Source organism: Telmatherina bonti (genome assembly GCF_933228915.1).
Source record: "Telmatherina bonti genome assembly, chromosome: 7".
Taxonomy (NCBI): domain Eukaryota; kingdom Metazoa; phylum Chordata; class Actinopteri; order Atheriniformes; family Telmatherinidae; genus Telmatherina; species Telmatherina bonti.
Genome location: NC_136625.1, coordinates 28,540,883 through 28,567,154, shown reverse-complemented (window position 1 = coordinate 28,567,154; position 26,272 = coordinate 28,540,883). Strand labels below are relative to the sequence as shown.

Below are 26,272 nucleotides of genomic sequence, written 5' to 3'. Positions count from 1 at the left end.
AGTTCGCCAATCTAGGTGCGGGTTATGTAATGACAGCCAGGGGTGACCCAAGACCAGTGGAGACTTAGGTGAGTCAACAATGAGGAAAGGTATGTATTCTTGGTGGTTGCCAGAAACTATCAGTCTAACGGGGATGGACTGTCGGGTTACGGAATAAAGATGGCTACCATCCAGAGCCTGTGCTGATATAGGGGAAGAAAGAGCCTCCAGACATAACCCAAGAGTGGTGGCCAAAGTCTCGTCCAGAAAATTGGCCTCAGCTCCAGAATCCACTAAGGCCTCAACAGAATGGGGGGTCTTATCTACGAACAAGGTTGCGGGGATAAGTGTCTTGGTGTGGGGGATCTCGTTGGATGATGTGGTCGTCAGTACTCCCGCCGCTACTGACGACCCTGGTCTTTTGCCCGGTTGGGACATAGAGATATCCGGTGTCCAGATCTTCCGCAGTAATAGCAATCTCCAGAGTCCCTTCTCCTCTGCCACTCCTCTGGGGAGAGGTGAGCCCTGCCCAGTTGCATGGGCTCCTCCGTAGGCGGGGTAGTGTGAGACAGAGGGGAGGAGTTCGATTCCGAGAGAGTGCCCGAGTCTTGGCTGGATCTGGATCGCCGTTCCCTATCCCTCTCCCGTAGCCGGTTATCTATTCGTATAGCAAGAGAAATTAGTTCGTCCAGCGAGCCCGGTGTGTCTCGGGTTGCCAACTCATCCTTTAGCCGACTGCTTAACCCGTTGGCGAAGATGTCTCGGAGAGCCACGTTGTTCCAGCCTGAATCAGCAGCTGCTGTCCTGAAATCAATCGCAAAGTCCGCTACACACCGATCTCCCTGACGGAGATTAAGGAGACGCTTGACTGATTCTCCGCCCCTTACTGGGTGATCAAAAACTTTTTTCATCTCCTCGACAAATGAGGAATAGGATGAGTGTCTAAAATCCTGCTGTTCATATGCCGCTTCCGCCCACGCCAGTGCCTTTCCTTCCAGCAGTCCAATTATATATGAAACCTTGGATCTATCATTAGCATAGGTGTATGGCTTCTGGTCAAAAACAATGGAGCATTGGAGGAGGAATCCCCTACATTTTCCCAAATCCCCAGCGTAGGGCTTGGGATCTGGGATGTGTGTCTCTCTTACTGTGACTGCTCGACCGGGTTGAAGCGCGGGGGCGTCGGGATCCGGCAGCTGGGAAGGTGCAGATGGGATCAATCCAGCGACATGTGTGGTAAGTTGGCCCAGCTGAGAGAGTATGGTGTGGTAATTATGATCCAGAGTCATCATCAACTGTTCATGTCGAGCGAGGCGAGCATTCAGACCTGAGAGGGCTTGCTGTAGTGGGACCGAGGCGACTTCCGGGTTTGAGTCCGCTGAATCCATTTGTGGCCAGATAGTTCTGTTAGGTTGACGTCAAGTGCGGGGGATTCATATGCGGACTCGGCTTGGAGTTTCAAACAATGCTTTATTTGCTTCCTTCTGATTTCGGTTTCTTTCCCAGGTGGATGCGGAAGATAGGTTAGTCGGCAGGCAGACAAGCGGGGAGGTAAACCTGGCGGTCAGAGAGGCGGGCAGGCAGGCAGGCGGGCGAGCAGGCAGGCAGGCAGGCGGTAGGGCAGCAATCGGGCATGCAGGCAGGATCTCAAAGGCGTTCAACTATCTGGCGATGAACAGCAGGCTGGGCAGATCTTAAATAGTGCTGCTGCTGATTGCCAAGATGCCGGTCAGGTGCTGATCCAGGTGCCAGGATGCCAGACACGCCCACCAGGGAACAGGATCACAACAGGAGGAGTAAATTATTGTTTACATTAATCCTGATCTTGCTGGCGATGTAGTCTCTTTACAGTATACTGCTCCTCCCAAATGGTCAGTGACACAGAAACATCAGCAGTCAGTAGTTAAAATGAATGTATGTTCATCCATGTGTGCGTTTGTTTGTGTGCAAGCCCTGCATGCACACGTATGTTTGATGAGTCACTGCTGTTTGTGTGTGAGTTGGTGTTGTGAGTGGAAGCTCTTCAGTTGAAGATGTGAAGTTTTAATCCGCAGAAATCCTCCATGAGATCAAAGTCTGTGACTGTTGGCTGCATAGCCACTAACAACAATAGGATTAGTGTGTGTCTGTCTGCAATGTACACACTGCAGCTGTTTATGTCTGCGTAGTCGTTATACAAACAGTTTGTTTGCATACATTTGTGTGAGTCCTATATAGTGTGTGTGTGTGTGTTTGTGTGTGTTTGTGTTTTTAAGTTGGCATCTATGCTTCCTTCATCTTTTTCCTCTCACTTCCTTGCTCCGTGTTCTCTTCCTCCACCAGACTGTTGAAAACTGTGTGTGCATCCTGAGGAACTTGTCATACCGTCTAGCTGCAGAGACGTCCCACAGTCAGCAGGGCGGGTCTGAGGAGCTGGACGGTTTGCTGTGTGACACTGGTGGCAAGGATGCAGAGAGTTCTGGATGCTGGGGCAAGAAGAAGAAGAAAAAGAAGGGTCATGACCAGGTGGGAGAACAGAGAGTTCAATCATTTCCTCTACTTAGTTTCTACAGCACATACTGCTCACTGGTTTTCTAGTTTAGAGAACTTTAGATCTTCTTATTTAGTGATTTTTAATTACACCGGATATGAATAACATGGCAGACTCCACATTTGCTCATTAGTATCTGAGAATTCATCTCAGGAAGTTCCACATATCCATCGGACTGTGTTGAGTCAGCACCACAGAGAGAGCTTTGCTTTATTTATTGGAGCACAAATGTTTATTTATTTATGGATATCTATTGAGTTTCTCAGAATATATGCAGGATGCAAGACTTTTATTAAACTTGGTTTTGCACGGAAGCTTGTGTGCTGTTTATCTAAAATAAAAAGAAGCAGGTGCGTGTTTGTGGGTATTTTTGGGCACTGTATGAGAAAAAAACTCAGATCCTACTCTTCTTTAAAACCAGAGAGAGCTGGGAAAAAGGAAATGATTTGTTGTAGTAATTATTTAAAGGTTTATAGGTTAAAAAAAAAAAAAAAAAAAAGGTACATACAGTCCACTAATGTATATCTGTGCCAGATGTTTGTATGGAGGCAACACTGAAGCACAAATATTCTTGAACAAATGATGTGATGAGGATAATTTCCCATGTTTTTATTATGAATGCAGGAGAAGATTGTGAGCACACATGCAGGCTCAAAGGGCCAGATTTACCAATCAGTGCAAACTAGCTTTAGTTGCACTGAAAAACAGCAATTTGACTGATCAATTTTGTGGATGATAAACACTCAAGCAGCCAACTTTTGACAGTTGCAGCCCAACAGAAATCATCATTATGGTGCAAATAAACAGATATGATGAAGATAACTTATCTACAAACACAAACTCTGCCTTTGTTTAGAATGTAACGAACATATCAACAAGCCTCAAGCTGACCCGGTTTTAGCACTCAAGATCTGGACCACGATGAGTCCAAGCTGTAACCAGTTCTTGAATCATCACTGAATGCACATTCAGTGTGCTGAAAAGCTGCTAACATGTTTAACACTGACCTAAAAGCATGGTGGGTGCTTTACAAAATTGCCATATGTACAAAAAAATCTGGTCAAGAACACTGAAGAACTTTTGAATGGTGATGCTAACCTTAGGCTAAATACTGAGCACGAGCAAGGGATGGCGGCAGACACCAGATGTCTCAACTAAAACACATGTTTTGCAAATGTCCAAGTTAGATCTTGTATGGTGCTCTTCTATTTTTTTCTTATAGATCTGCATTTGTTTATTTAAGATAAGGTGTCTAAGTTATCTAAAAAAAAAAGTATTCAGATAATTGTTTTTGATTAGTAAGGACTATTGAAATGAAATAAAATGAAAGATATTTTATTCATCCGCGAGGGGAATTTCAAATTTCCAGACCAAGCCTGTCCCAAATCAGACATACATACACATAACAACAATACATAACACATGATGGTGCGATTAAGTGCTTTTATTTAAGTAAAATAGCAAGAACACTTTGATCTTATTTATTCAACAGCCAACGCTGCCCCCTTAATGACAACATTTTTGATTGAAAAATCCCATTTAAGAGGTCTGCAATGGCATGAAAGCCTTGCATTTCCTCTTAAATGTCTTGTCCATTCAGAAATATTCTAGACCTCTGCAGTCTTACTATTAGTGACCTCTTCATCAGTGACAACGTGGGTGAAAAAATTGAAATCGGGAAGAAGAACTGAAAAGTAAGAAATGAACATTGCAGATGGATTCTGATGAACGTTTACATCACATTTTAGTGCAGTTACTGATGCAGGATGTTACACAGAAGACTCTTAAACACCTATATGTAGAAATTAATGAACCAGAGACGACAGATTGGAAATCTAATCATTGTCAGGTTTTGCTAATAATCCTAGCTTGATTAGTTAGCATAGCATAAAAAAAACATCTGCTATTTTTCTGAATTCTAACAAGGACACAAGCTAACTGGGTTAATTCAGATGTAATGTCACGTTCAAGAACTTCCAAGACAGGAATGTAGGATTCCTGATGTATTCTTGTCTGGTGCTGAAGCTACTGCTGGGTGAGAAGAACCATTATGAGCGAGAAAACTGGTTTTAACAACAGTATTTATTTTGTTTTCTGTTTGTTAACGTTATTTTTTATATTATTTAAAGCTATAAAAAGGCAAGCAGAAAAAAGACTGACTTTTGTTTTGTTTTTGTTTTTTTTTAACTTCATCAAAAGCCTCAGCAGATTCATTTTATGCTGCTGCTAATTATTTTAATTTGTGCTTTAATTTTATGAGTGATCGAACCGTCAGAATACTTTGACACTTTCTTCCCTTCATCTATCACCCTGCCTTTGTTTTTCTTTCACTTTATTTTTATCAATACAAAATATACCTTATTCTGTTTTTAATTATTGTTTTATTTTGTTTTATATGATATTTTGTGTTGCATATAAGCAAGTATCAGCTGCACTTTTATGTTAATGTTGTTTTAACCATTTTTCCCCTCATAGACCACTGAGTCTCACATATCATCAGTCCCATCTGCAGGACAACATGCACACTGGCAGATTTGTACCAGATTCACCATTAAACAGCATCAAACAACGTAATCTTCAGATCATTTCTGTTTGCTTGCAACTTAGACTCAAAAACATAAAGCTGATTTGCTATTTCTCTCTGGATTTATCGAGTCTCATCCTCCATGTAGCAGTGAAAAAAACCAAAGAAATAGTTCATTGGGTTGATGAATTGGCAGAAACCAAACAGCTGCTTTGGAAAGGGCTCTAACCGCTTGTCATGCTAATAAGCAATCAGCATCACATTCTGGATGAGTGGAGGATGTCTTTTACCACTTCTAGTGAAACTGCTGGGACTGAAAATCCAACACTTCCGGTGGATCAGACTATGTAAATTGCTCATTAGCCCTGCTTGCTGTTTCTCCCTGCATGTCGTCATGCAATGGCAAAGTAGGAAGATGAACTCAAAGAGAAAACAGGGTGTGTATGAGTGTGTGTTGGAAGGGTTGGTGGTGGTGGGTTGGAATCAGTGAGCGAGACGTTTACTTCAACTTATTTTTGTGCTAACCCTGAACTTTTTTTTTCTTTTTTCTGTTTCTAAGTAGAAGAGGATCTTAAAGCAAACCCTGAGATCAGTTTGCATAAAAACATATCATATCCTCTTCAAAAATACAAAACCCCTCGCCCTGCTCTCTCTCTCCTCTCAGTGTGTCTGTCTCCTTTCGGGTGCAGCTGTGGGCGATTACCATGAAGCAGCGATTAGGAAGCATGTTGAAGAAGGCAAAACTCTATTAACTATGGGCCAATTAGAGGAAAGGAGAGGAGAGGAGAGGAGAGGAGAGGAGAGGAGAGGAGAGGAGAGGAGAGGAGAGGAGAGGAGAGGAGAGGAGAGGAGAGGAAGTGGAGACAGAAAAAACAAAAGTCAGAAATAAAAAGAGAAAGGAGGAAAAAATTACACCTTTAGCATAATAAAGTCAGACAGTGAAGCAAAGCGAGAACATTTCAGTTGGAGGCAATATAACAAAGCCTCAACAGATTCCATTGCATATTATATCATAAGAACTGTCAATTAAAACTATAGAAAAATATTGTGCGATGACAATTAAAGGAGCTTGTAGAATATCAGCTTAACAAAGGGATTTATAACAAAATGTAAAAAATACATTTGTTATAAAGGAAGCCAAATCTGACACAGTAAGCATGGGACTTATTCAGATACTAAACTCTTAACACCATATCTACTGAGAGAAAAAAGCAGAGAAGCAGGAAACTGGGCATGCTCCTGCCAAAACCAAAAGGATAAAATAATCAGAATGAAATGAAAAATACTCACAAATCTGACCCATTGTTATCTATTCCCATTCATGCTGCAACACACCGAACTATTATTTCTACAGTCATAGTTATTTTTTCTATATATAGTATCAAATATAACTGACTTACATGTTTTTCTATATATCGTATCAAATATAAATGACTTCCATGCAGCTCTTAATGCCTTCTCAGTTTGTATGAGAAACTTTATCAAAGTGATGACATCATTGTTGATAATGACAGAAAAATATAGGGCAAAAACATATCACCTGTTTTGCTGTTAAACTTGTGATCAAGGTGTGAGGGGTGAGGTGGGCCAACACAAACACTCCTAGGGAAAATTTAAATGAACCCAACATGCATGTATGGACTGTGGGAGGAAGCCAGAGAACCTGGATGGAACCTGTGCACAGACAGTGAGAACTCTACGCAGAAAGGCTTCCTCATAAGTCGCGATGTAATCATCTTCATATCACTCCAACATATTGTTTTTGAGGGGTGTATATTACCACTGTATGACGCAACATTTGCGCGGCAGTGTGTCTCATCACGACAGAAGAAAATGTCAGATTTCAATTACAGAACAGACGGTAGAAGAAAATAACCAAAAAGCTGAATGTCACCTTATTTATTTGCTGCTTATGAATAATAATTCTTCTCCCTCTTCAATTCTGCTTTTCTCATGAGGGGGTCCTGCTGGCCCTCAAATCTCACCTCAGACAGAATTCAGTATTCTTTTTCTTTCTGAATTATATCTCATCTCCCACAGTGGGACGGCGTGGGCCCGTTTCCAGACTTGGCGGAGCCCCCGAAAGGCATCCAGATGTTATGGCACCCCACTATCGTCAAGCCCTACCTCACACTGCTGTCTGAGTGCTCCAACCCAGACACCCTGGAGGGAGCAGCTGGGGCTCTGCAGAACCTAGCTGCTGGCAGCTGGAAGGTAAAAGCTCTCTGTGCGGTGCCTGTGCCATTGTCATACTAAAGAGCAGGTGCAAGAGAGGCTTGAAATTCAAACATGTGCCAATAAATGACCTGAAAAAAATGTTCATCAGTTTCATTCTTAATGACATCAAGCCTCTCTTATTAGCCCTAAACTACTCATCTGTTTTGTTGAGTTGATCAGTGTTACAAGTCCGTAAATGGTGGTGAGTAACACATCACAGCAGAGGAAAAATAGTTCCTGACAAGTCGGATCATAAAATGTACTTGAGGAATAATAAATCACGTTCCACTCAGATGTTACATTTGTTCATGTGTTTCTCTGAAATCAGCACTACATGTAATGACATCTGATACCCTCCATTTGAAATGATTGTGTTTTATGATAATAATGTTTGATGATGAAAATAGCAACAGAAATTCTGTATATTCTACTATTTATAAACACAATTTTCAAGACAGAACACTGACACTCAGTATATCTAAGTGTGGTATCTGTAACTTTGTTTCTGTGTCAGTCTATGCTACTTTTTAAAAAAAAGTATTGGTTGGATTAACATGAAATATAACCAGTACATAGAGAAAAAACATCAATATGGTCTTTCTCCACCTTCCCATACCCCTATACCTACACAGTGGTCTGTTTACATCCGAGCTGCGGTGCGCAAAGAGAAAGGTCTCCCTATCCTGGTGGAGTTACTGAGGATAGACAACGATAGGGTGGTCTGTGCTGTGGCCACCGCCCTGAGAAACATGGCCCTGGACATCAGGAACAAGGAGCTCATTGGTATGTTCTTCAGTCGCAACAGACATGAAAATCACACAGGAACACAATCAGCATTGGACGGGGTCACACATTTACATCAGAGTATACACAAAAACAAGCTGCCAGTGCAAAATCGTGATGTTCTAGACTCTGCGTCATGCAATATAACTGTCTAATACACAGATCCGAGTTGTTTAACCTGCCTATACGATGGTCCCACACAGTAAACATCATATAACAAATTTGTATTTCTTTTTATAATAGTTGCTAAATATGCTAAAGTATTGAAACTATTTCATGTTGGCCTCGATGTACTTTTTATGCCAAACAACCGCTGTCAAGCTGAAGCGCGTTTCTCTCATTCACCTGTTAAAAGACAGCTGATCTGAATCAGCTGATTAACGCGTTGCTAAGGTGTCGTCCAGCAACGGAGGGGCGCTCACCACTCCTCCCACCACCACCTAAGTTCACCATAAAATCCACGCCACAGCGTGTTTCTCTAAATCACCTGTTAAAAAAAACAGCTGATCTGAATCAGCTGATTAACACGTTGCCATGGTGATGCCCGTAATGGAGGGTTATACGGTGATTTAACTCGCCAAACTAAGTGTGCGTTTATATGAAAATAATGCACGCTAGTTGTCATTAGGATTCTCACTGACCATGGTATAACATTAGTTAACAAATTGCATAAAATTAAACAATCTAAAAAGATTTAGCTTTTTTATTCTTGTCATACATAAGTTCTTACATATTAAAGTTATTGTACAGTGACTGAAAATGATTGCAGCGGATGAACAAGGATGTAACCAAAGTTGTATCCAGCAATGTTGCAAGAAGTGTTTGTAAGTTCAGTTGTGTTATACACTTTTGGTTGGGAACAGCCACACATGTCCTACTGCTTAATCCACTGGTGCTTTATGCTCTCAGCTAAACCACGTTATGTCACAGTAAGTGAATGCACCATCCATATGTGCGGTGTATGTCAGCTGCAGTGTGTCAGGCTTTTCACTGTGCAGGTATATTTTCAAAAATATTGTATTGCCCTTTGTTTTATCGTGTTAACGTCATGGAATTGCATTAGTGATAGAGCAAATTGTGTGGCTGAGCCCGCAGAGCACTCAGCAGCATATATCAATGCTGTCAGCACCGACAGATCTGCTGTGAGCCAACTGTCGTTTTATTGCTTCAGTGTTACAAACTTCATAATGTGAAAATTGCAAATACTGCAAGTGTGTTGCACAAGTTGAATTAAGTCTTTTACATCATGCTGCCATGTTTTACTGCAATATACCAGTTTGAATGTTGAATTGCATTTTTTGTGCGCTTTTGTGTCTGAAAGAGAGTTGAGGAAGTCAAACTGTGTGTTTATAAACGAAAAGTTAACATTAGTTTTAATTAGTTTCTTGACTAATCTATATTTATTGTTACATCTTATTTACATTATATGCTACATCAGTAACAATACAACATACTGTTAGACATATTTAATAATAGTTAGTTTGTACTTGTATATTATAGGCAGCAGTAAAATTTAGACAGAAAAACACTACATGTGAAATTAAACTGTCTGTGAGTCACAATGGACTTCTACCCCCCCTTCCCACCTCCTCCCATCACCACCCTAGGGGGATGGCCCAATCAGATTGAGGGCCACAGGGCAGGGTGGACAAGATTTCCTGACAGCAGTACTGAGGTGTCATGGGAAATGTAGTCAGTCTGTTTTTCATCACGTGGCCATGTCTCCATCTGTGTCTGACAGCTACCCAGCCAGGGTGAATTTCTGCTTTCCTTGTAATGAGCTTTAGTTGTCAATGTTTTTTTTTTCTTTTTTTAAGTTTGAAAAATGAGGTTTAAACTTAAGCCTGTGTTTTCTCTGTTACATCCCAAATCCAGTTCAAAGAGTAAAAGTCTTTTCAGTGCTCTTCAAAATAGATATTTCTAAAACTAAATGGTTGTATGAATTTTTGCTTTTGTGACTGAGATGTAGTGATTACAGATTTCTTTAATGAGCTTATTGTGATTTCTGTGTCCACACAGAGAAAACGTGGGACAACTTTTTCACCATTGAAGGAAAATAGGTTTCAAGTTATGTCATTTGAATATCATGTATAATGTGTTTTTTCTTCATAATATGAAGAAAGAAGATTCTTAAATCTGAGGTCCCCAAATTGATGGACATCTGGAACAGATGTGCCAAATGTACAAAATTGGTGATTTTAGAGTCCTTCCCTGAGTATCTGTACTAAAACCCCTCTAATTTACTTGCACATTTTCTTTATATATAAACCTGGAACTTTTTTCATTTTTGTGCCATTTTCATTCATTCTTTTCATCAGTAACACATACACTGATATTTTAATATCTTTACAAATTTGACAAGTGTTCTCTTTACTATCACTCCCAGAGTATCCAAAGAGACCTTGTGGTTGCACTGATATGCTTATTTTATTATGGGTATGCAGGGTTAGGGTTAGTTTCTATCATAACAAACTTGAACTTTAACTAAATCATTCCTCCCCGCCTCCCCACCCTTGAACTCCACAGGTAAATACGCCATGAGAGACCTGGTGCACCGTTTACCCGGAGGTAGCAACAACAACAACACTAGCAGCGGGGGAGGAAGCACCAACAGCAGTGGTCTGGTGGGGAAGACCATGTCTGACGACACCATCACTGCTATCTGCTGCGCACTGCACGAGGTCATCACCAAGAACATGGAGAACACCAAAGCCCTGAGGGACGCCGGCGGCATTGAGAAGCTGATCAGCATCGCCCGCAGCAAGGGGGACAAGTAAGCCGAATGGGAGCATGTTGTTAGGTGTAGACAGAGAGGATGGGAAGAAGCGTTTAGACACAAGGAGAAGGTTAGGTAAGAAGTCTAAAACTGTGATATTACATTGTTCATACAACCAAAACAGGATTGTGTCCAGAAGACATCTGCTTCTTTTAAACTCTGAAAGTGACTTTATTCACAAGGATGTTAAAATTTGATGTTAGTTAGATGCATTATTTAGTGTTGCGGAAGCAGACATTACAAGAAGGGTCTGGAATGTGGAAGTGGAGGAGGAGAAGAACAGCAGAGACTAGGCCAGAGTGAAAGTGGAAAAAAAAATCTGTCTGTTTGTTTTTGAGCTGTGAGTCAACACAAGAAACAACAGGATCCAAAGTGAAGTGTGGCCGGTAGATCCCTGTGTGCTCTCAACGCAGGTTGTTTACCTGCTCACCTGCATTTTTTAACATCCATGTTATTGGATGGTCGGTTGTAGAGACAGAAAGGACTTCGGCTGGGGGCTACAGTTTTTAATTTGTTTTCCTTGTACACAACTAGTAGTGCTAATTCTAGCAACTAAACAATAAAACTGTGAGTAAAACATACCTGTACTGTAAGGAGCTGCTTGAATTCTTCCCCGTGCTTCTACTAGGCGGTTTCCTTACTTAGTTACTGAAGTATGGACACAAGGATCACACAGGTAAAAATCAGTAGATTAGAATTAGATTACAGGTGTAAACTAAGGGATGACATTTTGATGGGGTTTTTTTTGTTCTCCAAATATGTTTCATAGGCTTCCTGCCTTGAATCATCACAAAACCATAACACACCTACCCACCATCCAGAACAATAACATTTACTCAAATGTCTTGAAGAAATAAAGTTTAATTTCCCAGACACTGATAAGGCCATATGAGGCAATTAAACCCACAGCCATTAGTCAGCTGAGCCCTGAAGGAGGAGGAATGAAATATTGGTCAATCAATCAGTTGGAAAAAATGTTTATGCAATTTAGTTTCATTTCAGTTGAAGCGTTGGGGGCTGAGAAGGTGAAAAGAAAGCTTTCGCTGTCGTGTCCTCTCTCTGAAGCGTAGTGAGCTGATGATCTGCATGCAGTGGTGTCTGTTTCCACCTTTTTACCTCATTCCTCTGCATTAACCTGCACAAAGCATATGAAGGACAGTCAAGCTTTACACCCTGTGTTTTTCTTTTCTGCTGAATTCCCAGACATAGTCCTAAAGTGGTGAAAGCAGCATCTCAAGTGCTGAACAGCATGTGGCAGTACAGAGACCTACGCAGCCTTTATAAAAAGGTACAACCTTTCTAATCTGAGAATTTCAGTCATGTTGGTGTTTTTCGTAATGAATATTGCCAAACAGGAAAGAGAGCTTTGATCCAAAACAATGGCAAGGAAGGTGAACGGTGAATCATTTCTGATGCTCCTCTGCCACCTCTCGCCGTCTTCTCAGGATGGCTACTCTCAGTACCATTTTGTTGGCTCCTCCTCAACGATAGAGCGAGACAGACAGCGACCTTATTCCTCCTCTCGCACGCCGTCCATCTCTCCGGTACGGACTTCACCTAACAATCGATCAGGTGAGTCCAAACGTCCTCCTCGCCTTCCACTGGTGGAGTCCAGTTGAACAAGCACCACTCCATTATATCTGAAGCTTGCTTTAACCTTCACACTACAGTGACGACTGATAAATTACTCCGCTGTCAAGTAAAATCCTTGCACCATTCCCATTAAGAAAGTTTCCCGCCCTTGCCTTGTCAGAGTTAAGGTTTGAATAATATGAGCTTTCCAAGGCTTTAGTGTTTCCAGACTGATGACATTTTCTGAAAACGTTCACCGTCTTTGAGCGTTTCAGGAATGACGACGTGAATCACTTTCATGTAAAGCAAGGCAAGGACCTTTTGCTATATAGCACATTACATACATAAGGTAATGCAGTGTGTAAATGATCCAAGAAACATAAATGGGAAATGTATCACCACCATTATTAGTGTAAATATGCAAGAACATATATTTAAAAGGAAGAAGTTGATCTTAATTAAAATGTATGGCAAATAAACAAGATTGAAGACCTGGTTTAGTGTATGGTTTGGATCATCTTTAGGTTTTCTGGTATTTGATCCTGGTATTAGGAGAATAAAAACTAAAAGCTGATACTCCTTTAGTTTTAACCCGCAACATGGAGAGCAAATTCGACCCCGTTAATCTTAGAAATATAGGTGTCTCATATATCGTCAGTAGGTCAGATAATTTTTTGGACCAGGACCATTCAGTGTCTTTTAAACCTGCAGAAACAAAGTAGAGAAACGAGACCCAGTGATGTGTCCCCATTTTTTTTTTTTTTTTTTATCTTTGTGACACGAGTAGGAGCTTTCTGGTTCAGTTGCTGTTGTCTTCTCTAAAAGAAAAAAACCTGTAAAACTTCTTTAAAGTAGTCGAGCCTACTGAAGAGAAATGCATAAATAAGTGTCTATATAAATCATGTCAAGCAATCCGTTCTCTTATTCTAGAGAATCGGGTAGTAAAAGGCTGATTTGGTTACTGCTTTGATTATTAAGATTTACCTTAAAAAGCAAAATGACACCAAAATGTCTGCTTTGATCCATCATTTCTAACATTGTTGACTGAAACTAATCACTACTTCTTGGATGCCCGTGTTTGTTTCCGAAGACGATGATCTCGAGTTGATTTTTATTTACCTGAAGAAACTTCTGGCACATCCAGGTATTGATTTGACCGAGGCACACACACCTAAGCTGTGCATGCAGTTAAAGTATTAGGTCAGGTCAGAGCATTGCTATAAACATCAACTGAAGACATGACAGAAAAGACACATGCAGCATTGTAAGCCTTAGAGTAATGGCGTTTTTGTGTGGTACCTAAAATTGGAAAACCAAATAGACGTTGTCGTCCATTGAGCCAGTCAGCTGTTGCCCAGCTGCTTCAAAGTATCGCAGCATTTAAACAACGAGCATCTGAACAGGTTAGTGTAACCACCAACATTTTAGAACAAGCTAATCTAACATTTTTGTTTTGTTTTGTTTTGTTTCCCAGTTTACACATATGCAAGCAGCCACAGATGGTACATCATGCTTTTTCTCATATCAGCGTTCCTTTGTGTATATAGGCTGCATTTCAGCAGCAGCAGCAAGCTGACAGACGATGACTGACTGATGCTACAATAGACTGGTCATATTCGCAGCACATCAATGAGCTTATGGATCAATGCTAACTACATTATAACATGCAATATAGATACAAAGAAGCAGATGTAACCACTCAGACTGGCTGGGCAATAGCCAGTATCTTGTTTGGGAAAGGCTGTTGCTAATGTGTTTATTCAAGGAAACCATTTGACGCAGAGTTGAAAGCCAAGTTTCCTCAAATGTGGCTTCTCAGATCTAACTCTGCTGTCTTTGCCACTCATCACACCACACTATTTTATAGTCCATCAGGAAGGAAGGCAACTCCATATTTACCTTTCTGAAAATCAAATCACAGTGACAAAATTAAAGATGTGAAATGGCTCCAAACCAGAGTCACAGAAGAGACTGTACCCACTTCTTCTGTTTTTAACTCATTCCACGTTAGAGAGAATAATATATTTAGCAGTGTTATGCATTGGTTGAGAGTCAGTCAGAAATACAGCAGCTCAGATGCTTCAAGACATACAATGTTCTCTGTTAAAGGACTCCAGAGTGATGTAAACATTTGCCCTTCTGGTTGGACTCTCTCCCTCATGTGTATTGATGAAGGGTTTATGCACTGAAGGGTAAAGATATTCCCTGTGTATGTGTGTGTGTTTGTGTGTGCTTCTGTGTGTAGCAAGCGCTCCCGCATCCCCCAGGGAGATGATGGCTCTGAAGGAGAGGAAGACAGACTACGATTCAACTGGCAATGCGAGTTACCATGGCAACAAGGGCGAGCACACATCCCGGAAGGACGCCATGACAGGTAGGAATTTCATCTCGCACGTCCATTGCAAAGACACATTCCCGCACGACGCGGATGTCTCGTCAGCTGAGGTGATGGCTTTAAGAGAAAAAAACTTTCCAACACAAGTACTGTAGACTGCAGTAGGTTAACAAGTGTACATCAACTTAAGCTGGTTGTAGAGTAAGAATTCATCTGCCCTTGCAGGTCAAATCTCTGGTGGTTCTTCAACACTACACAGAGGAGCATATGTGTCCCCCACTGATGATCTAAAGTATAATCAGGTAAGTACTTTTGATTTGCAAGCATTTCCAGAATTATAAAGACTTTATATAATTAGTAACATAACTTTGCAGATATACCAGTTTTGATATTACAAGTTATCCTCTTGCACTATGTGTGATGAATCACTATCAGTAGCTGTCATTTAAAAAGAATTCTCAATTTGCTGAGGAAAGCAGAAATCAAAACATTGAGAGTCGTGGGATTTTATTTTAACTAGAAATCTTAGATATGAGGGGAAGCATAAAAACCTGATAGACTCCAAGACCTCTCCATCACTTTCCCTTTGGGTATTAGTGCTTTCCATTTTGCACTGCAAGCTCCTTTTAATTCTTTATGACTCATCCCACTTTTAGGAGAAAGATATGCTGTACAGTTTTTCAATAACAAGTTATGGATAGAGATGGCAACGCTGAACATGTGTGAATATAGCTGAGAAAACTATGTAGAAATCAGTTTTAGCATTAAAATATTAAAGCGGGGGTGTTTTTATTTTTTAATAGCTTGTCTTACCTATAAAAGAATTTGACAGCCGTATAAGAGGACAGCTGTAACTATAAACATAAGCCATGACACTTTTATCACTATTTCCTAAACATTATTCACAGTTATATCTACATGCTAAGCTAACGTCAGTGTGGAGAGACAAACCCTTTCAGTTAGCAAAAGAAAAAGTGTGAGTGATTATAAAAGCTTTCATTAACAGTTTTTCTTTTTCATTTTCAAATATTTATTATATATAATGATTAATCCCAGTAAGAGATACTTACAGCAGTTTTTCCAGCATCTTCTGTGATCATCTGAGACAGTTTCTTCTCACCACAATCAAGCAACCACATTCTAAGAAAAGCATTCTTAGTGATGTTTTAAGCTTCACAGCAGAGAAGTTTTATTTCTTTCTTTTATACAAACTGATCTGCATTTATCCCCCGCTGCCTGTGGCATCCCGGGCTGCACATGCAAACTAGTCTGGTTTAGCATTGTTACTACTAGCCGCTAGTTGAGGCAAACGGATCTGTGTCATAAAAGCTCATTGTGAGTCATGTTCAAACTAGTTATTGTCTTCTTAGTTTCAGAAGTATCCTCATTGGCTCAAATGAACTCATCACCTATGAGATGTATGAAATAAAAGATGCTTAATGTGACAAAACACTCATCTTCTGTTGTCATGCCCGGTTGCTAATTTATCCAGTGTTGTATATTAAAGTCTGCTTGTACTCGTCAGCATCAGTGGCCATCAGCTTAGAGACTATGTCACGTTGTTGGCTAGACCTAGCTTGCTTGGAACTTGAAGTAGGTGATAAAGTATCTACTTGGCCTGGGAAAACCCTACACATTGTATCGAGTTGAGTCTAGTAGTTACTAGCAGAAAAGGCCAATCAGAGGTTGAAACTCAGAGGCTGGAAACTGACCAATTAGAGGGTACAGAGGGTACAACACATCAGCAGCTTTGCCTCTAAAGTCTCAAAACTAAAGCAGTCGAGTATCCGTGGAGTGGTCCACTGAGCACGCTGTGAGAGAGTTGGGAGCTCGCTCTGCCCAGTAATGCACTCATTGGGCCACGTTTGTGCACACAGTTGATTTTCAGTGTCTCAAAAACACGCTTGCCAGTTAATATATACTGTTACAATCACTTGCAGTGCTGGAAATGCCGCCTCATGATGTATGTTTTTATTCATGAGTAATTTTTTCCATGATCCTTTCACCTGCACGGGCTCAATGTTTACCAAGCGTGCGCTTTTTATTCATGCAATCAGTCAGGCAGTTTTCAAGCATCGTAAACACCATAGCGGGTGGAACATCGATGCTATGTGGCCTCAGCTAGCTAGCCAGTACCAGGCATCGGTTTGCTAACATTCAGGAGGCCTGTAGTGAAACATGTGCAAGGTTACTGATCAAAATCTGACTGCTTCTGCTTTTTTTCACAGGTTTCTTCTCAAGGCTTGCCGTCAGAGCCTTACCCCCCTTTCCAAAACCCACCCCCACCAGATAGCGGTAACTATGAGGACCAGGCCTTCTTTGAAAACCAGGTTCATGCAGGAGGACGGCCCCCACAGGGTGAACTCAACATGCACCTGCAGGGTCTCAAGTCCACTGGCAACTATGTAGACTTCTACTCAGCCTCGCGGCCCTACAGCGAGCTAAACTACGAGACCAGCCACTATCCAGCCTCACCAGACTCATGGGTCTGAAACCAGATGAGGGAGGAGGAGGAGGAGGAGGAGGAGGTTAGGATGATGGATGTAATACAGAATGGTAAAGAAGTTAGTTTTTCTAAGAGACATTTCGCCTCCTTCCTCATCCTCCCCTGTAGTTCCTGAGTAGCATTATAGATAGCAAGCTGAAGGAGGGGGAGGAAGGAGCACAAGAAGATAGCCATGAGGAGAGGACATCATACTCCTTTCAGAGACATCTGAGGGACATGGGAGAGGGAACTAAAGACGACCAGAAGCAACCGCAGGAGCTGCCGCGCATGTGCATGCACACCACCACCCAAACTGACAGACACATTTTCTTTCTGTGTTGAGTTTGTGATTAGCAAATGGAAGAGAGAGCCCTGCGGACAGAGAGACCTCAGGGCTCCTGAAGGTTGTTGGAGACAGAAAGTAAAAAAGATAAGAGGGCTTGGATGGGACTGGGAAAGTGAAGGAAATGCATAAAACATGCACAGGGATTTAAAAGGGACAATGAAAGAGAAAAAAAAAGGATAGGTGGACTAGGATTGGAGGTTTTGCAATGCAAACAAAAACATGTCAGAGATACTTGAGCGCAACCTGTAAATATGTGGTATAGCAACATGGCTTGTAGAAATGTCAAGCACAAGAAGCAGAGCTGTAGGACACGTAGGTCTGTCACACAAACGTTGGTTTCTCTCCATGGCTTCAGTGGGACGTATCCTCCTCTGGGTGAAGACCGCCTCTGGACATTTGTAAAAGTTTTTTTTTTTTTTCTTTGTTATTGTTGTTGTTTCTCTTTTCTTTTGTTGTGTTTCTACTTTTTTAATTCTGGTTGTATAGTATTTGATGTACACTGTACATTTACCACTGTACATTTTACTGAGATGCATTGTGTACGGTACATTGCACTATTTTCTGTCACGTCAGACCTTTCACCGCTGAGTCAGCCTCACCACCTCACTAATTATCCCCTCCGAACACACAAATACACACATTAACTGCAAGACTTGCGTCACGGATGTTGACATGTTGTTAATGTGAAACACTGGGTATGAATGGCTAGGTCACGGTGCTCCTTTCACTGCCCTACTAACAGCAGACAGTCCAGCTGCCAGAATAGCTGAAAAGAAGTTTCCGTTCAGACAGATTTTTCTTTTCTTTTGAGGCTCAGCTTTGGTGTTTTGGCGCCTATCTTTCCACATTAACACAAGTCCTGTCTTTTTTTTGTTCCTCTGTGCCCTTCCTTCGAGGGCCCTGTCCCTTATTGTGTAAATAACCGTGCCAAACAAGCGTTACTTCCCCTCGCCTCAGCTAAAGAGGGGGAAGGGGTGTTAAGGGTGCGTTAAAGGGTCCAAGTTGAGCTGAAAGTTTTCAGCTGAACATCCTCGCAGTTCTAACGATGCCAGTTTGTAAATGCTTTGGTTTTTCTAAAACTGTGTTTTACTGAGATGAGAGTTGTCTTAACTGCACAGACACCAGGGAAGAAAAACAGAAAAAAAAAACGTGAAAAAAAAAAAAATAGAGCTTCACTTCACTGACAATTGTAGAAAAAATATAAGTTGATTTCTGTGTTGTAAAATAATCAATGTTTGAAGTACCAAAAAAGAAAAATACAAAAAAAAAAAAAAAAAATTTCAAAAAAAGTTTTCTGAGAGATGGGTGGCAGTTCTAACTTCATGGTAGACAAATCTGTTAATAGAGTACGGATATATATTATATAAATATAAATATATACTTTTTATGTGCAGATGTGGATGTCACTTATAGCAGCAACATTATGGGAAAAGACTTGTAAAAAATAAAAAAAAAAGAAAAAAAGAAAAGAAAAAGAAAAAACAGCTACATGTAGGAATTTTGTTCACATCTTATTTTCTGGTTAACACACTGAAATGTCAACTTTGTGTAGTAATGTTGTTGCTATGTGGAGTAGAGTAGACCAGGGCCCAGGGGTCTACGTTGTCACCAAAGCAGTCCAAAACGGTGAAACATCTGCAAGAAGTATTTCCAACATGTTTGCATTTCAACTGTGCACAAAATGTCTGCGCCACCATCCTCACCTGCTGCCCTGATAACAAACCACAGATTGTCAGGTGTGAGTTTTACCCCGCACACCCTGACACACACATAGACACCTTGTATCGGATCAGTTCTCAGCAAAAGGAATGCACCCAGGAATGCACGAGTATGAGTATTTTGTCATTAAGTGAGAAAGGCTGAGTTACAAAGGTGACAACAGACCCTGGCTCTTCCTACCCACTGCTGTTTAGAAGTCCTAGAGGTTACCTTCTGATGCTTGAAAAGTGACTCATAATGCAACTGTTCCTCACAAACACACACTGGGTGAAAAGCAGGTGTGCTGTATCTGTAAGTAAGCATCTGGAAACTGACAACGTTATGTATGTCTTTGTGATCCTTAGGCAGAAAAACCTGACTATAAGACCTGTATGGAGATATAACGTCGGTGCCCTTTTTGTTGCTAGACCAAATGTGTTTTCAAAAGAGAATTGTGAATCTTTCTATTGCCTCAAACAGATTGCAACTGCTCTAAAAAAATTATAAACAGACCATCGAAGAACTTCTCATCTCTCGAGTAGTTTGTTCTTGTGTACAGAAAAAAAGCTCCTTGCTGTTTTCCAGTGGTTTCAACCCCCCCTCCCTCTGATGGGCTTCAGCTCCAGCGGCCCCAAAGCCACACAAAGCTATTTTAAACACACATGTTTTAAAACATGAAGAGACTTTTGACAAATGTGACAAAAAATTATATTAAAATTATGACACTGAATTTGATTGAATTGAATCTATAAAAGATATGTCCATTGGCCCAGATTGACAGTAGTTTTCCCACCACAAACACACAAGAAGTGTAACCGGAGAGTTTCTGAGTTGTGCTGCTTATTAAGATTCTGTGACACAGCAAGATCTCTTGGAGATGCAGTCTGTGTTTATTTGCTGACAGCAACAAAGGAAAATACTTAAAAACTACTATGTAAATCCTCCCACCCCAGTTCCTCTCTGACTGGAGAGCTGTGCAAAAGGGGCGATGTTCCATGCACTAAAGAGATGTACATACATTTCACATGTTCTATGTTTATTCTTACCTATACATACCTGATAACAACAAAGAAAAAAAACACATAATATAAATCATTCGAAGTTTCTACTCAAATGAAACACAGACTAAATTTAAACTAGGAACAATGAGCTGATTTTTTCACAGCCATCAGTATGCCACGATCATCAGTTAGAATCACGTGTTGTCTTGGTGAGAGAAATAAAAAAAATTCATACAAAAGGAATAAAAACAAGAGCATGGGTTGGAATAACAAATACAGGAGCTAAAGGATTTTTTTTTTGTCTTAAGCAGATTGTATGTAATCATAAACCAAACTTCAAGTTGTCCAGGTTCATTTGAAATTTATTTGAGGAAATGGTCTGAAAATATACATATATTTTTAAATCTAGTGAGTGGCAGTTATCTGGACCAAAATGCTTTGTTGACATCTGATGTCAGCAGACAAGGATGATTGGAGATGTAAGAAACAGCAACAGTAACTCAGACAACTCATTACAACCAATGTATGCAAAATATCTCCAATCCCACGCATCCAACCATGGAAAAGTTGGTTTATATCTCCACCCACTGGGTGCTACTCCTGTCAGTGAAGCAGAGATGTTACTGGGTACAAATAATTTGTTACTTTACTTAAGTAGTTATTTCAGATACACTGTACTTTTATGAGTATTTATTTTTTGCCAACTTTTTACTTTTACTCCATGACATTTTCAACATAAATATCAGTACTTTCTACTCACATTTTCCCAAAAAAGGTTGGATACTTTTACTTTCTTTTTTTTTTCTTTTTTTTTTTTTTTTTTTGCACAGAAACACCAATGCAGGTCAATGGTTTGGGATTTTGAACATAGACTGTATGTAAAAGATGGAAAAAGCCTCTGCAACATCACCTGTAGGTTTCTGAAGAGCTGAATTAAAGCTCATCGGGCGGTTCCCACTGTCACCATCTTGGCATGGTCATGTTCGTCGTCTCTCCCAGAAAATACAAAAATGGGCAACGAGGGAGAGCTGTCAGCGTTGGGGTGGATGATTTACATCTTTCAAACTCAGACCTGACTTTAGCCAAAAGCTAACTTGGAGCTAACAGGAGCTAACCAGCTAATGGAGGTGGGTGGGCTAAAGCTGAATTATGCTGTCAGCTGGTTAAAAGCCGTGGTTGTGCAACACTCTGGGATATCGGGTACCTGTCAATCAAAAGGACATGCCCCAATTATGCCTAAATGGTTCTAATGAAACTTCCCCTAATGACCTACCTAAAATGTTTTAGGTAAATTTGACTTGTTAAAATAAAAATATGTTTTTGTACCAGGTTGTAAACATTTATTTCAGCTGTGAAGTTGGCCTTTTTAACATGGAACTCTATAAGGATTTACTCTGTTTCAGAGACCCTAGTGGATGAGGGGGCAACTGCAGTTTTTGGCACTTTCGCATAAGCTTCAGTTTTAACCGCTGGAGGCTGCCACTTGATTCAAAACCTGTTTTAACATAAACTGTACATAAAATATTATGTATGAGATTTTTATTTGCTTTGCAGCCAGTGAATCATGCATCAGAAACACTTTTTGCTTTTAAAATAACTAGAGAACATTGTAAGCCGTGTACCTTTCACTTTTACATGAGTAGATATTTAGATCAGTACCTTTTACTTTTACTCAAGATCTTTTTTAGGTATTTTACTTCTACTGAAGTAAGAAATCTGGGTACTTTTGCCATCTCTGCAGCTAAGAACACAAAATGAGGGTACAGTTCCCACTGACTCGCCAAAACTGGACAATAGACTATGGAGAAAAAAACTTTGGTCTGATGGGTTTCCATGGCAGTTCCAACATTCAGGTGGTAGAAGCATGAAGCATGAAGCCATCTACCTGTGTATCAATGATTTATGTTACTGCTGGTGGTGTAATAATGTGGTGGGTATTTTCTTGCCATACTTTGGCTCTTTTGGTACCAATTGAGCATCATTCATCAACACACTCACATTCTCAGTGTAGTCGCTGACCATGCCCCTCCCATCATGACCACTGATGCCTGCTTCCAGCATCATGTCACAAAGCTCAAACTGTCTCAGTATCATGGCAATAAGTTCAGTGTACTACAATGGCTTCCAGTCATCAGATCTCAATCCAACAGAGCACTTTGTGGTAGAACAGAAGATTCTCATCATGGATCTACAACAAATCCACAGTAACTGTTTTATGCTAATATGTCAATATGGAGCAAAATATTTCGGGAATATTTCCAACACACGGTTGAATCTATTCTTCAACGAATTAAGGCAGATTGAAAGGCATGAAGGGATCTATGCTGATACGAGTAATGTGCACCTAATAAAGTGACTGGTAAGTGTATCATTTTAGCACCTAATCTATTCTTTTAGTGTATACTTGCCTATAAATGGAATTATCTCACCCATCGCTGAAATGGAATATCTAATCAAACACTTCTGGATGTGGTGTGTTGACACAGTAAATGAAAATAAATACAAGAGGGGAGGTGGACTCAGACAGCTTTCTAGTACTTCTGAAAAGAACAGGAGAAAGAAATTACAAAATGCTCATGAGTTCATTTCTAATTATGGGCTCTGTGTGTGAATGCTGGAGCATGTGTGTGTGTGTGTGTGTGTGTGTTTATGTGGAAGCTCCTGGCAGCTGCAGAATCTTGACCTGTAAAGGGTCAGGAGTGCTCTCTGGTGGTCAGTGGGAAAACTGCATCACAGGTCAGAATGGCGGCCATTTTAGTCTCACAGGCCTGTGGTGCATGACTTTCCAGAGAGGGGTCAACATATTGCTACCTTTAAGAGCTGGGGGTCAATATTTTCAGCCCACTTGAAGCGCTGGACTCCAAAGCCAGGAAGCAACAGATAATCTCAGGTAAACATCCTGCAGACTCTGAAGGCTGCTTTTACATTTGCTTTAAGTGGATGTACAGTTGGAAGCAGACTTTCTTCTAGGATTGTGTCATGTTCCACTTCAAGACGTCTGATGTAACAATTCTCTGGTTTCAAGCTGTGATCTTGAAGTGTTTTTGTGGGCGCTTTAACGAAACTTTATGTCTACCGATACACAGTATCACAGAAACATCATAAGAATCTACATTTTTCTCAAAAGTCTAGTCAAAATTTCACAAATTTTATCTGTTCAGCAGGCTCTACACATTGTAAGTCTTTCAATGTTGTTGTGCTTTCAATATTTGAAGTTAAAAATGCACATCAGTGTTTTTAAATATGTCAAGGTGAAGTTATATTGAATGAGACAATATAGCTGGAAAAAGCCCAGATTTAAGTATGAATTCAATATTTCTATTGTGAACCTTGGAGAGTACTATATGAGTAGAGTTGTAAGATAGCTTTGGTGTATAATTTTTTTTTTTTTTTTTTTTTTTTTTTTAAGTTACAGCCTGAAAGTCATCTTGTCCAAGTAGCTGTCTTTAAATCTGAATCAAATGTATCTGAATCCTGTAGTCAAACTGTCTCCATTGCAAAAACTTTATTTGGTACAAAAGATGTTCAGTTTTTGTCAAATATGTAAAGGTAGGGCCTTACAGTAGAGCGAAGTCAGTACAGTTTAGAAAGTAACTGGAACAGGTGGCCATTCATCACTTTGGTGTTGCATGCTTTACTGGCTTGCCATTTTAGCTGTACATGACAGATTAAATATTAATGGGGCAATTAGTGAAATTTCTCTTCCCTCATAGCAAAATGTGACTCTAATAAATCTGCAGAAAAGCAGCTCAGAACAAAGTTGTTTGAAGATGGGATTTTAGTAAACTAAATCTGAGCTATACTGCATGCTTTTTGGCTTATCTGCTGTGTTAAAATGACATTTTTACATATTTAATATCCAAAGATGTTAAATAATAATAATTTTAAAAAAACTAAACATACTCAGTAGTTTCAAGCTCTTGATTGTAACACCATTTCTTCTTCCTGTCCCCTATAATGATGTAGGTCCTGGACATCCTTTCATTGTCAAATTCACCACACAATTAGCTTCAGCTCGATGCCCAATATGTCATTTTAATGACTCTAAAATTTGTAACACTGACAAATGGTTTAACATGTATTGATATGATTTTTGAAAAAACACTGATCTTCCACTTAGAGTGTCTTGGTGCTAAAGTGCCCCATTGGAAATTCTGCTCAAAGTCTGTTATTGATACAAGTCCAGAAACAAAATAACATTCACAATCACACCCTTCAGTTTTCACTTACATGGCATTCGCAAAAGGACAATGAAGATCCCAGGTGGTGCATCCTCTAATAACCAGCCTGGAGATTCCAAACAGATTGGATACTCCTAACTCTAGTCAGATGGATCAGCACAAAAAGCATGTCATTTCATACCCAGGTGGATCAAAATGCCACCTCTCTCTATAGAACTGCTTCCACAGCCTCCTCTGGGCATTGAGGTAAGCCCTGTTTTACCTAGCCTCCTGTACAAGCTTAGGCTTCTTCCTCACCACCGAGGTGTCTTTCCATACCCCATAATGAGTTTTTGCAGCTGTATTAGACTGCTAAGGCCCCTGTCTTCGACTTCCTCCCAAACTACTTCACATCAGATCCTTACGGCAGCTTCTGCAAGTAAAGGTTACTCCCACAAAGCTTAAATAGCATACCTACCTAGACCCCAGTGGGTGAAGATTCTCCCACCAGGCTGCCAATAAGCCCACTCCCAAGCTTGCTCCAGGGTATGGCACCTGTCTTCCTACCTAAGATATGTTGGTATCTTGCTCCATCCACAATAAAATTACGGTAATTGCATCACACTTTCTTTGACACCTCTCCCAGGAACAGTTTGCTCTGGTTTTCTGCAATGGCAATAAAAGGCTAATGTGTTCATATGCTTTCTATTTGTTATAATCAAGACTCTGAGTATTTCTGTTTTATTGAAACTATTTTTTAAGATTACTTCCATTTGAATACAGAATACCAGAAAGGAAGGTATCTTAGAGAGATGGTGACTGAATGCCCTCATTTTTGTTTCCAGTACACACAGAGCAGGTGTCACATCCGGTACTGAAGGTACACTAGCTGATGACAGAGGTCAGCATGTCGGTGAAGAACTAATCTCTTTATTTTTGGCTCTGCATTTCAGCTTCTCTACAAAGCTCTAACAAAGCCTATGTGAGCTGGTTTCTCAGCTCAGCTGTTAAATACTGCACAATCACTTCAGTTCTTTGAAAGTACATGTGTCATGTAGGTGTAAATGTTTTACTTCTCCATGCATGCTCAATAGCCTTGTTTCAGGACTGAACTGTGTCTGTGTCAAAGTTTCTGGCTGCAACAAGTGGTGACATTTGTGTGTTTTCAGCCTCAATATTTTCCTTCTTGACATCTATCTCTGGTTTATTTATTTTGTCCAGCACATCAGCATATTTAAAACAAAATGGGACATAAGAATTTATAGCTGTACTTACTGCAAAGTGAATTTGACACGGTGCAAAGACAATACTGATTCTAGTGCATAAAAATCCTGCAGAAAAAACATTAGAGCTGGAAAAAGTTGTCATCTGATTTTTCATCAGGTTTTTTTTTTTTTCCTTTTCTCATCCAGTTTTCAGTCCACAGCCCAGGTGTACCTTGTTTAAAGCAAACTGACTCACGAGCACATTGGCCACATACTTCAACCCCATTATAACACATAAGAGCTTCCAACATGAAAAAGATTTATTAAGTCCACATCCTTGCAGAAATGACAAATATTAATGTAAGATAAGGTAGTTTTGTTTTTTTTTCTTTGTTTTTTTTGCACCCATATTTTTCCACATTCCATCACCATATACACCTCACAAAGGGGTTTATTCAGTCCAATCAGAAACACAGCAGTAATTCCACCAATGTCAGAATAAAAAAAGAAATTAAATATGATTCATACTAATTGTTCAGGCTTCTGTGCAGTTCTGGGCTCTGTGAGAACTGTATGACAGATTTTCAACCTGACACTATCCAGCTCTACGAGGAAATATTGCATAAAGTCGGATTCTGCTTTGACTTCTTCCTCCCCTGCT

The 26,272-nt window shown here is 40.3% G+C and overlaps 1 protein-coding gene across 2 annotated transcripts in view; it reads left to right on the top strand.

Annotated features, from left to right (window-relative positions):
- Window positions 1-17,208, top strand: part of ctnnd2b (catenin (cadherin-associated protein), delta 2b) — a gene marked incomplete at both ends in the record, with an annotated part of 131,940 nt that extends 114,732 nt beyond the window's left edge. For both annotated transcript variants that reach the window (XM_079243242.1, XM_079243241.1), the window contains 9 exons: window positions 2,302-2,484; window positions 7,074-7,271; window positions 7,883-8,033; window positions 10,560-10,806; window positions 12,013-12,097; window positions 12,255-12,381; window positions 14,627-14,755; window positions 14,942-15,018; window positions 16,945-17,208. In XM_079243242.1, coding sequence (XP_079099368.1) covers window positions 2,302-2,484; window positions 7,074-7,271; window positions 7,883-8,033; window positions 10,560-10,806; window positions 12,013-12,097; window positions 12,255-12,381; window positions 14,627-14,755; window positions 14,942-15,018; window positions 16,945-17,208 — 1,461 coding nt within the window. The remainder of the gene's footprint in view (window positions 1-2,301; window positions 2,485-7,073; window positions 7,272-7,882; window positions 8,034-10,559; window positions 10,807-12,012; window positions 12,098-12,254; window positions 12,382-14,626; window positions 14,756-14,941; window positions 15,019-16,944) is intronic.
- Window positions 17,209-26,272: the final 9,064 nt, after the last annotated feature.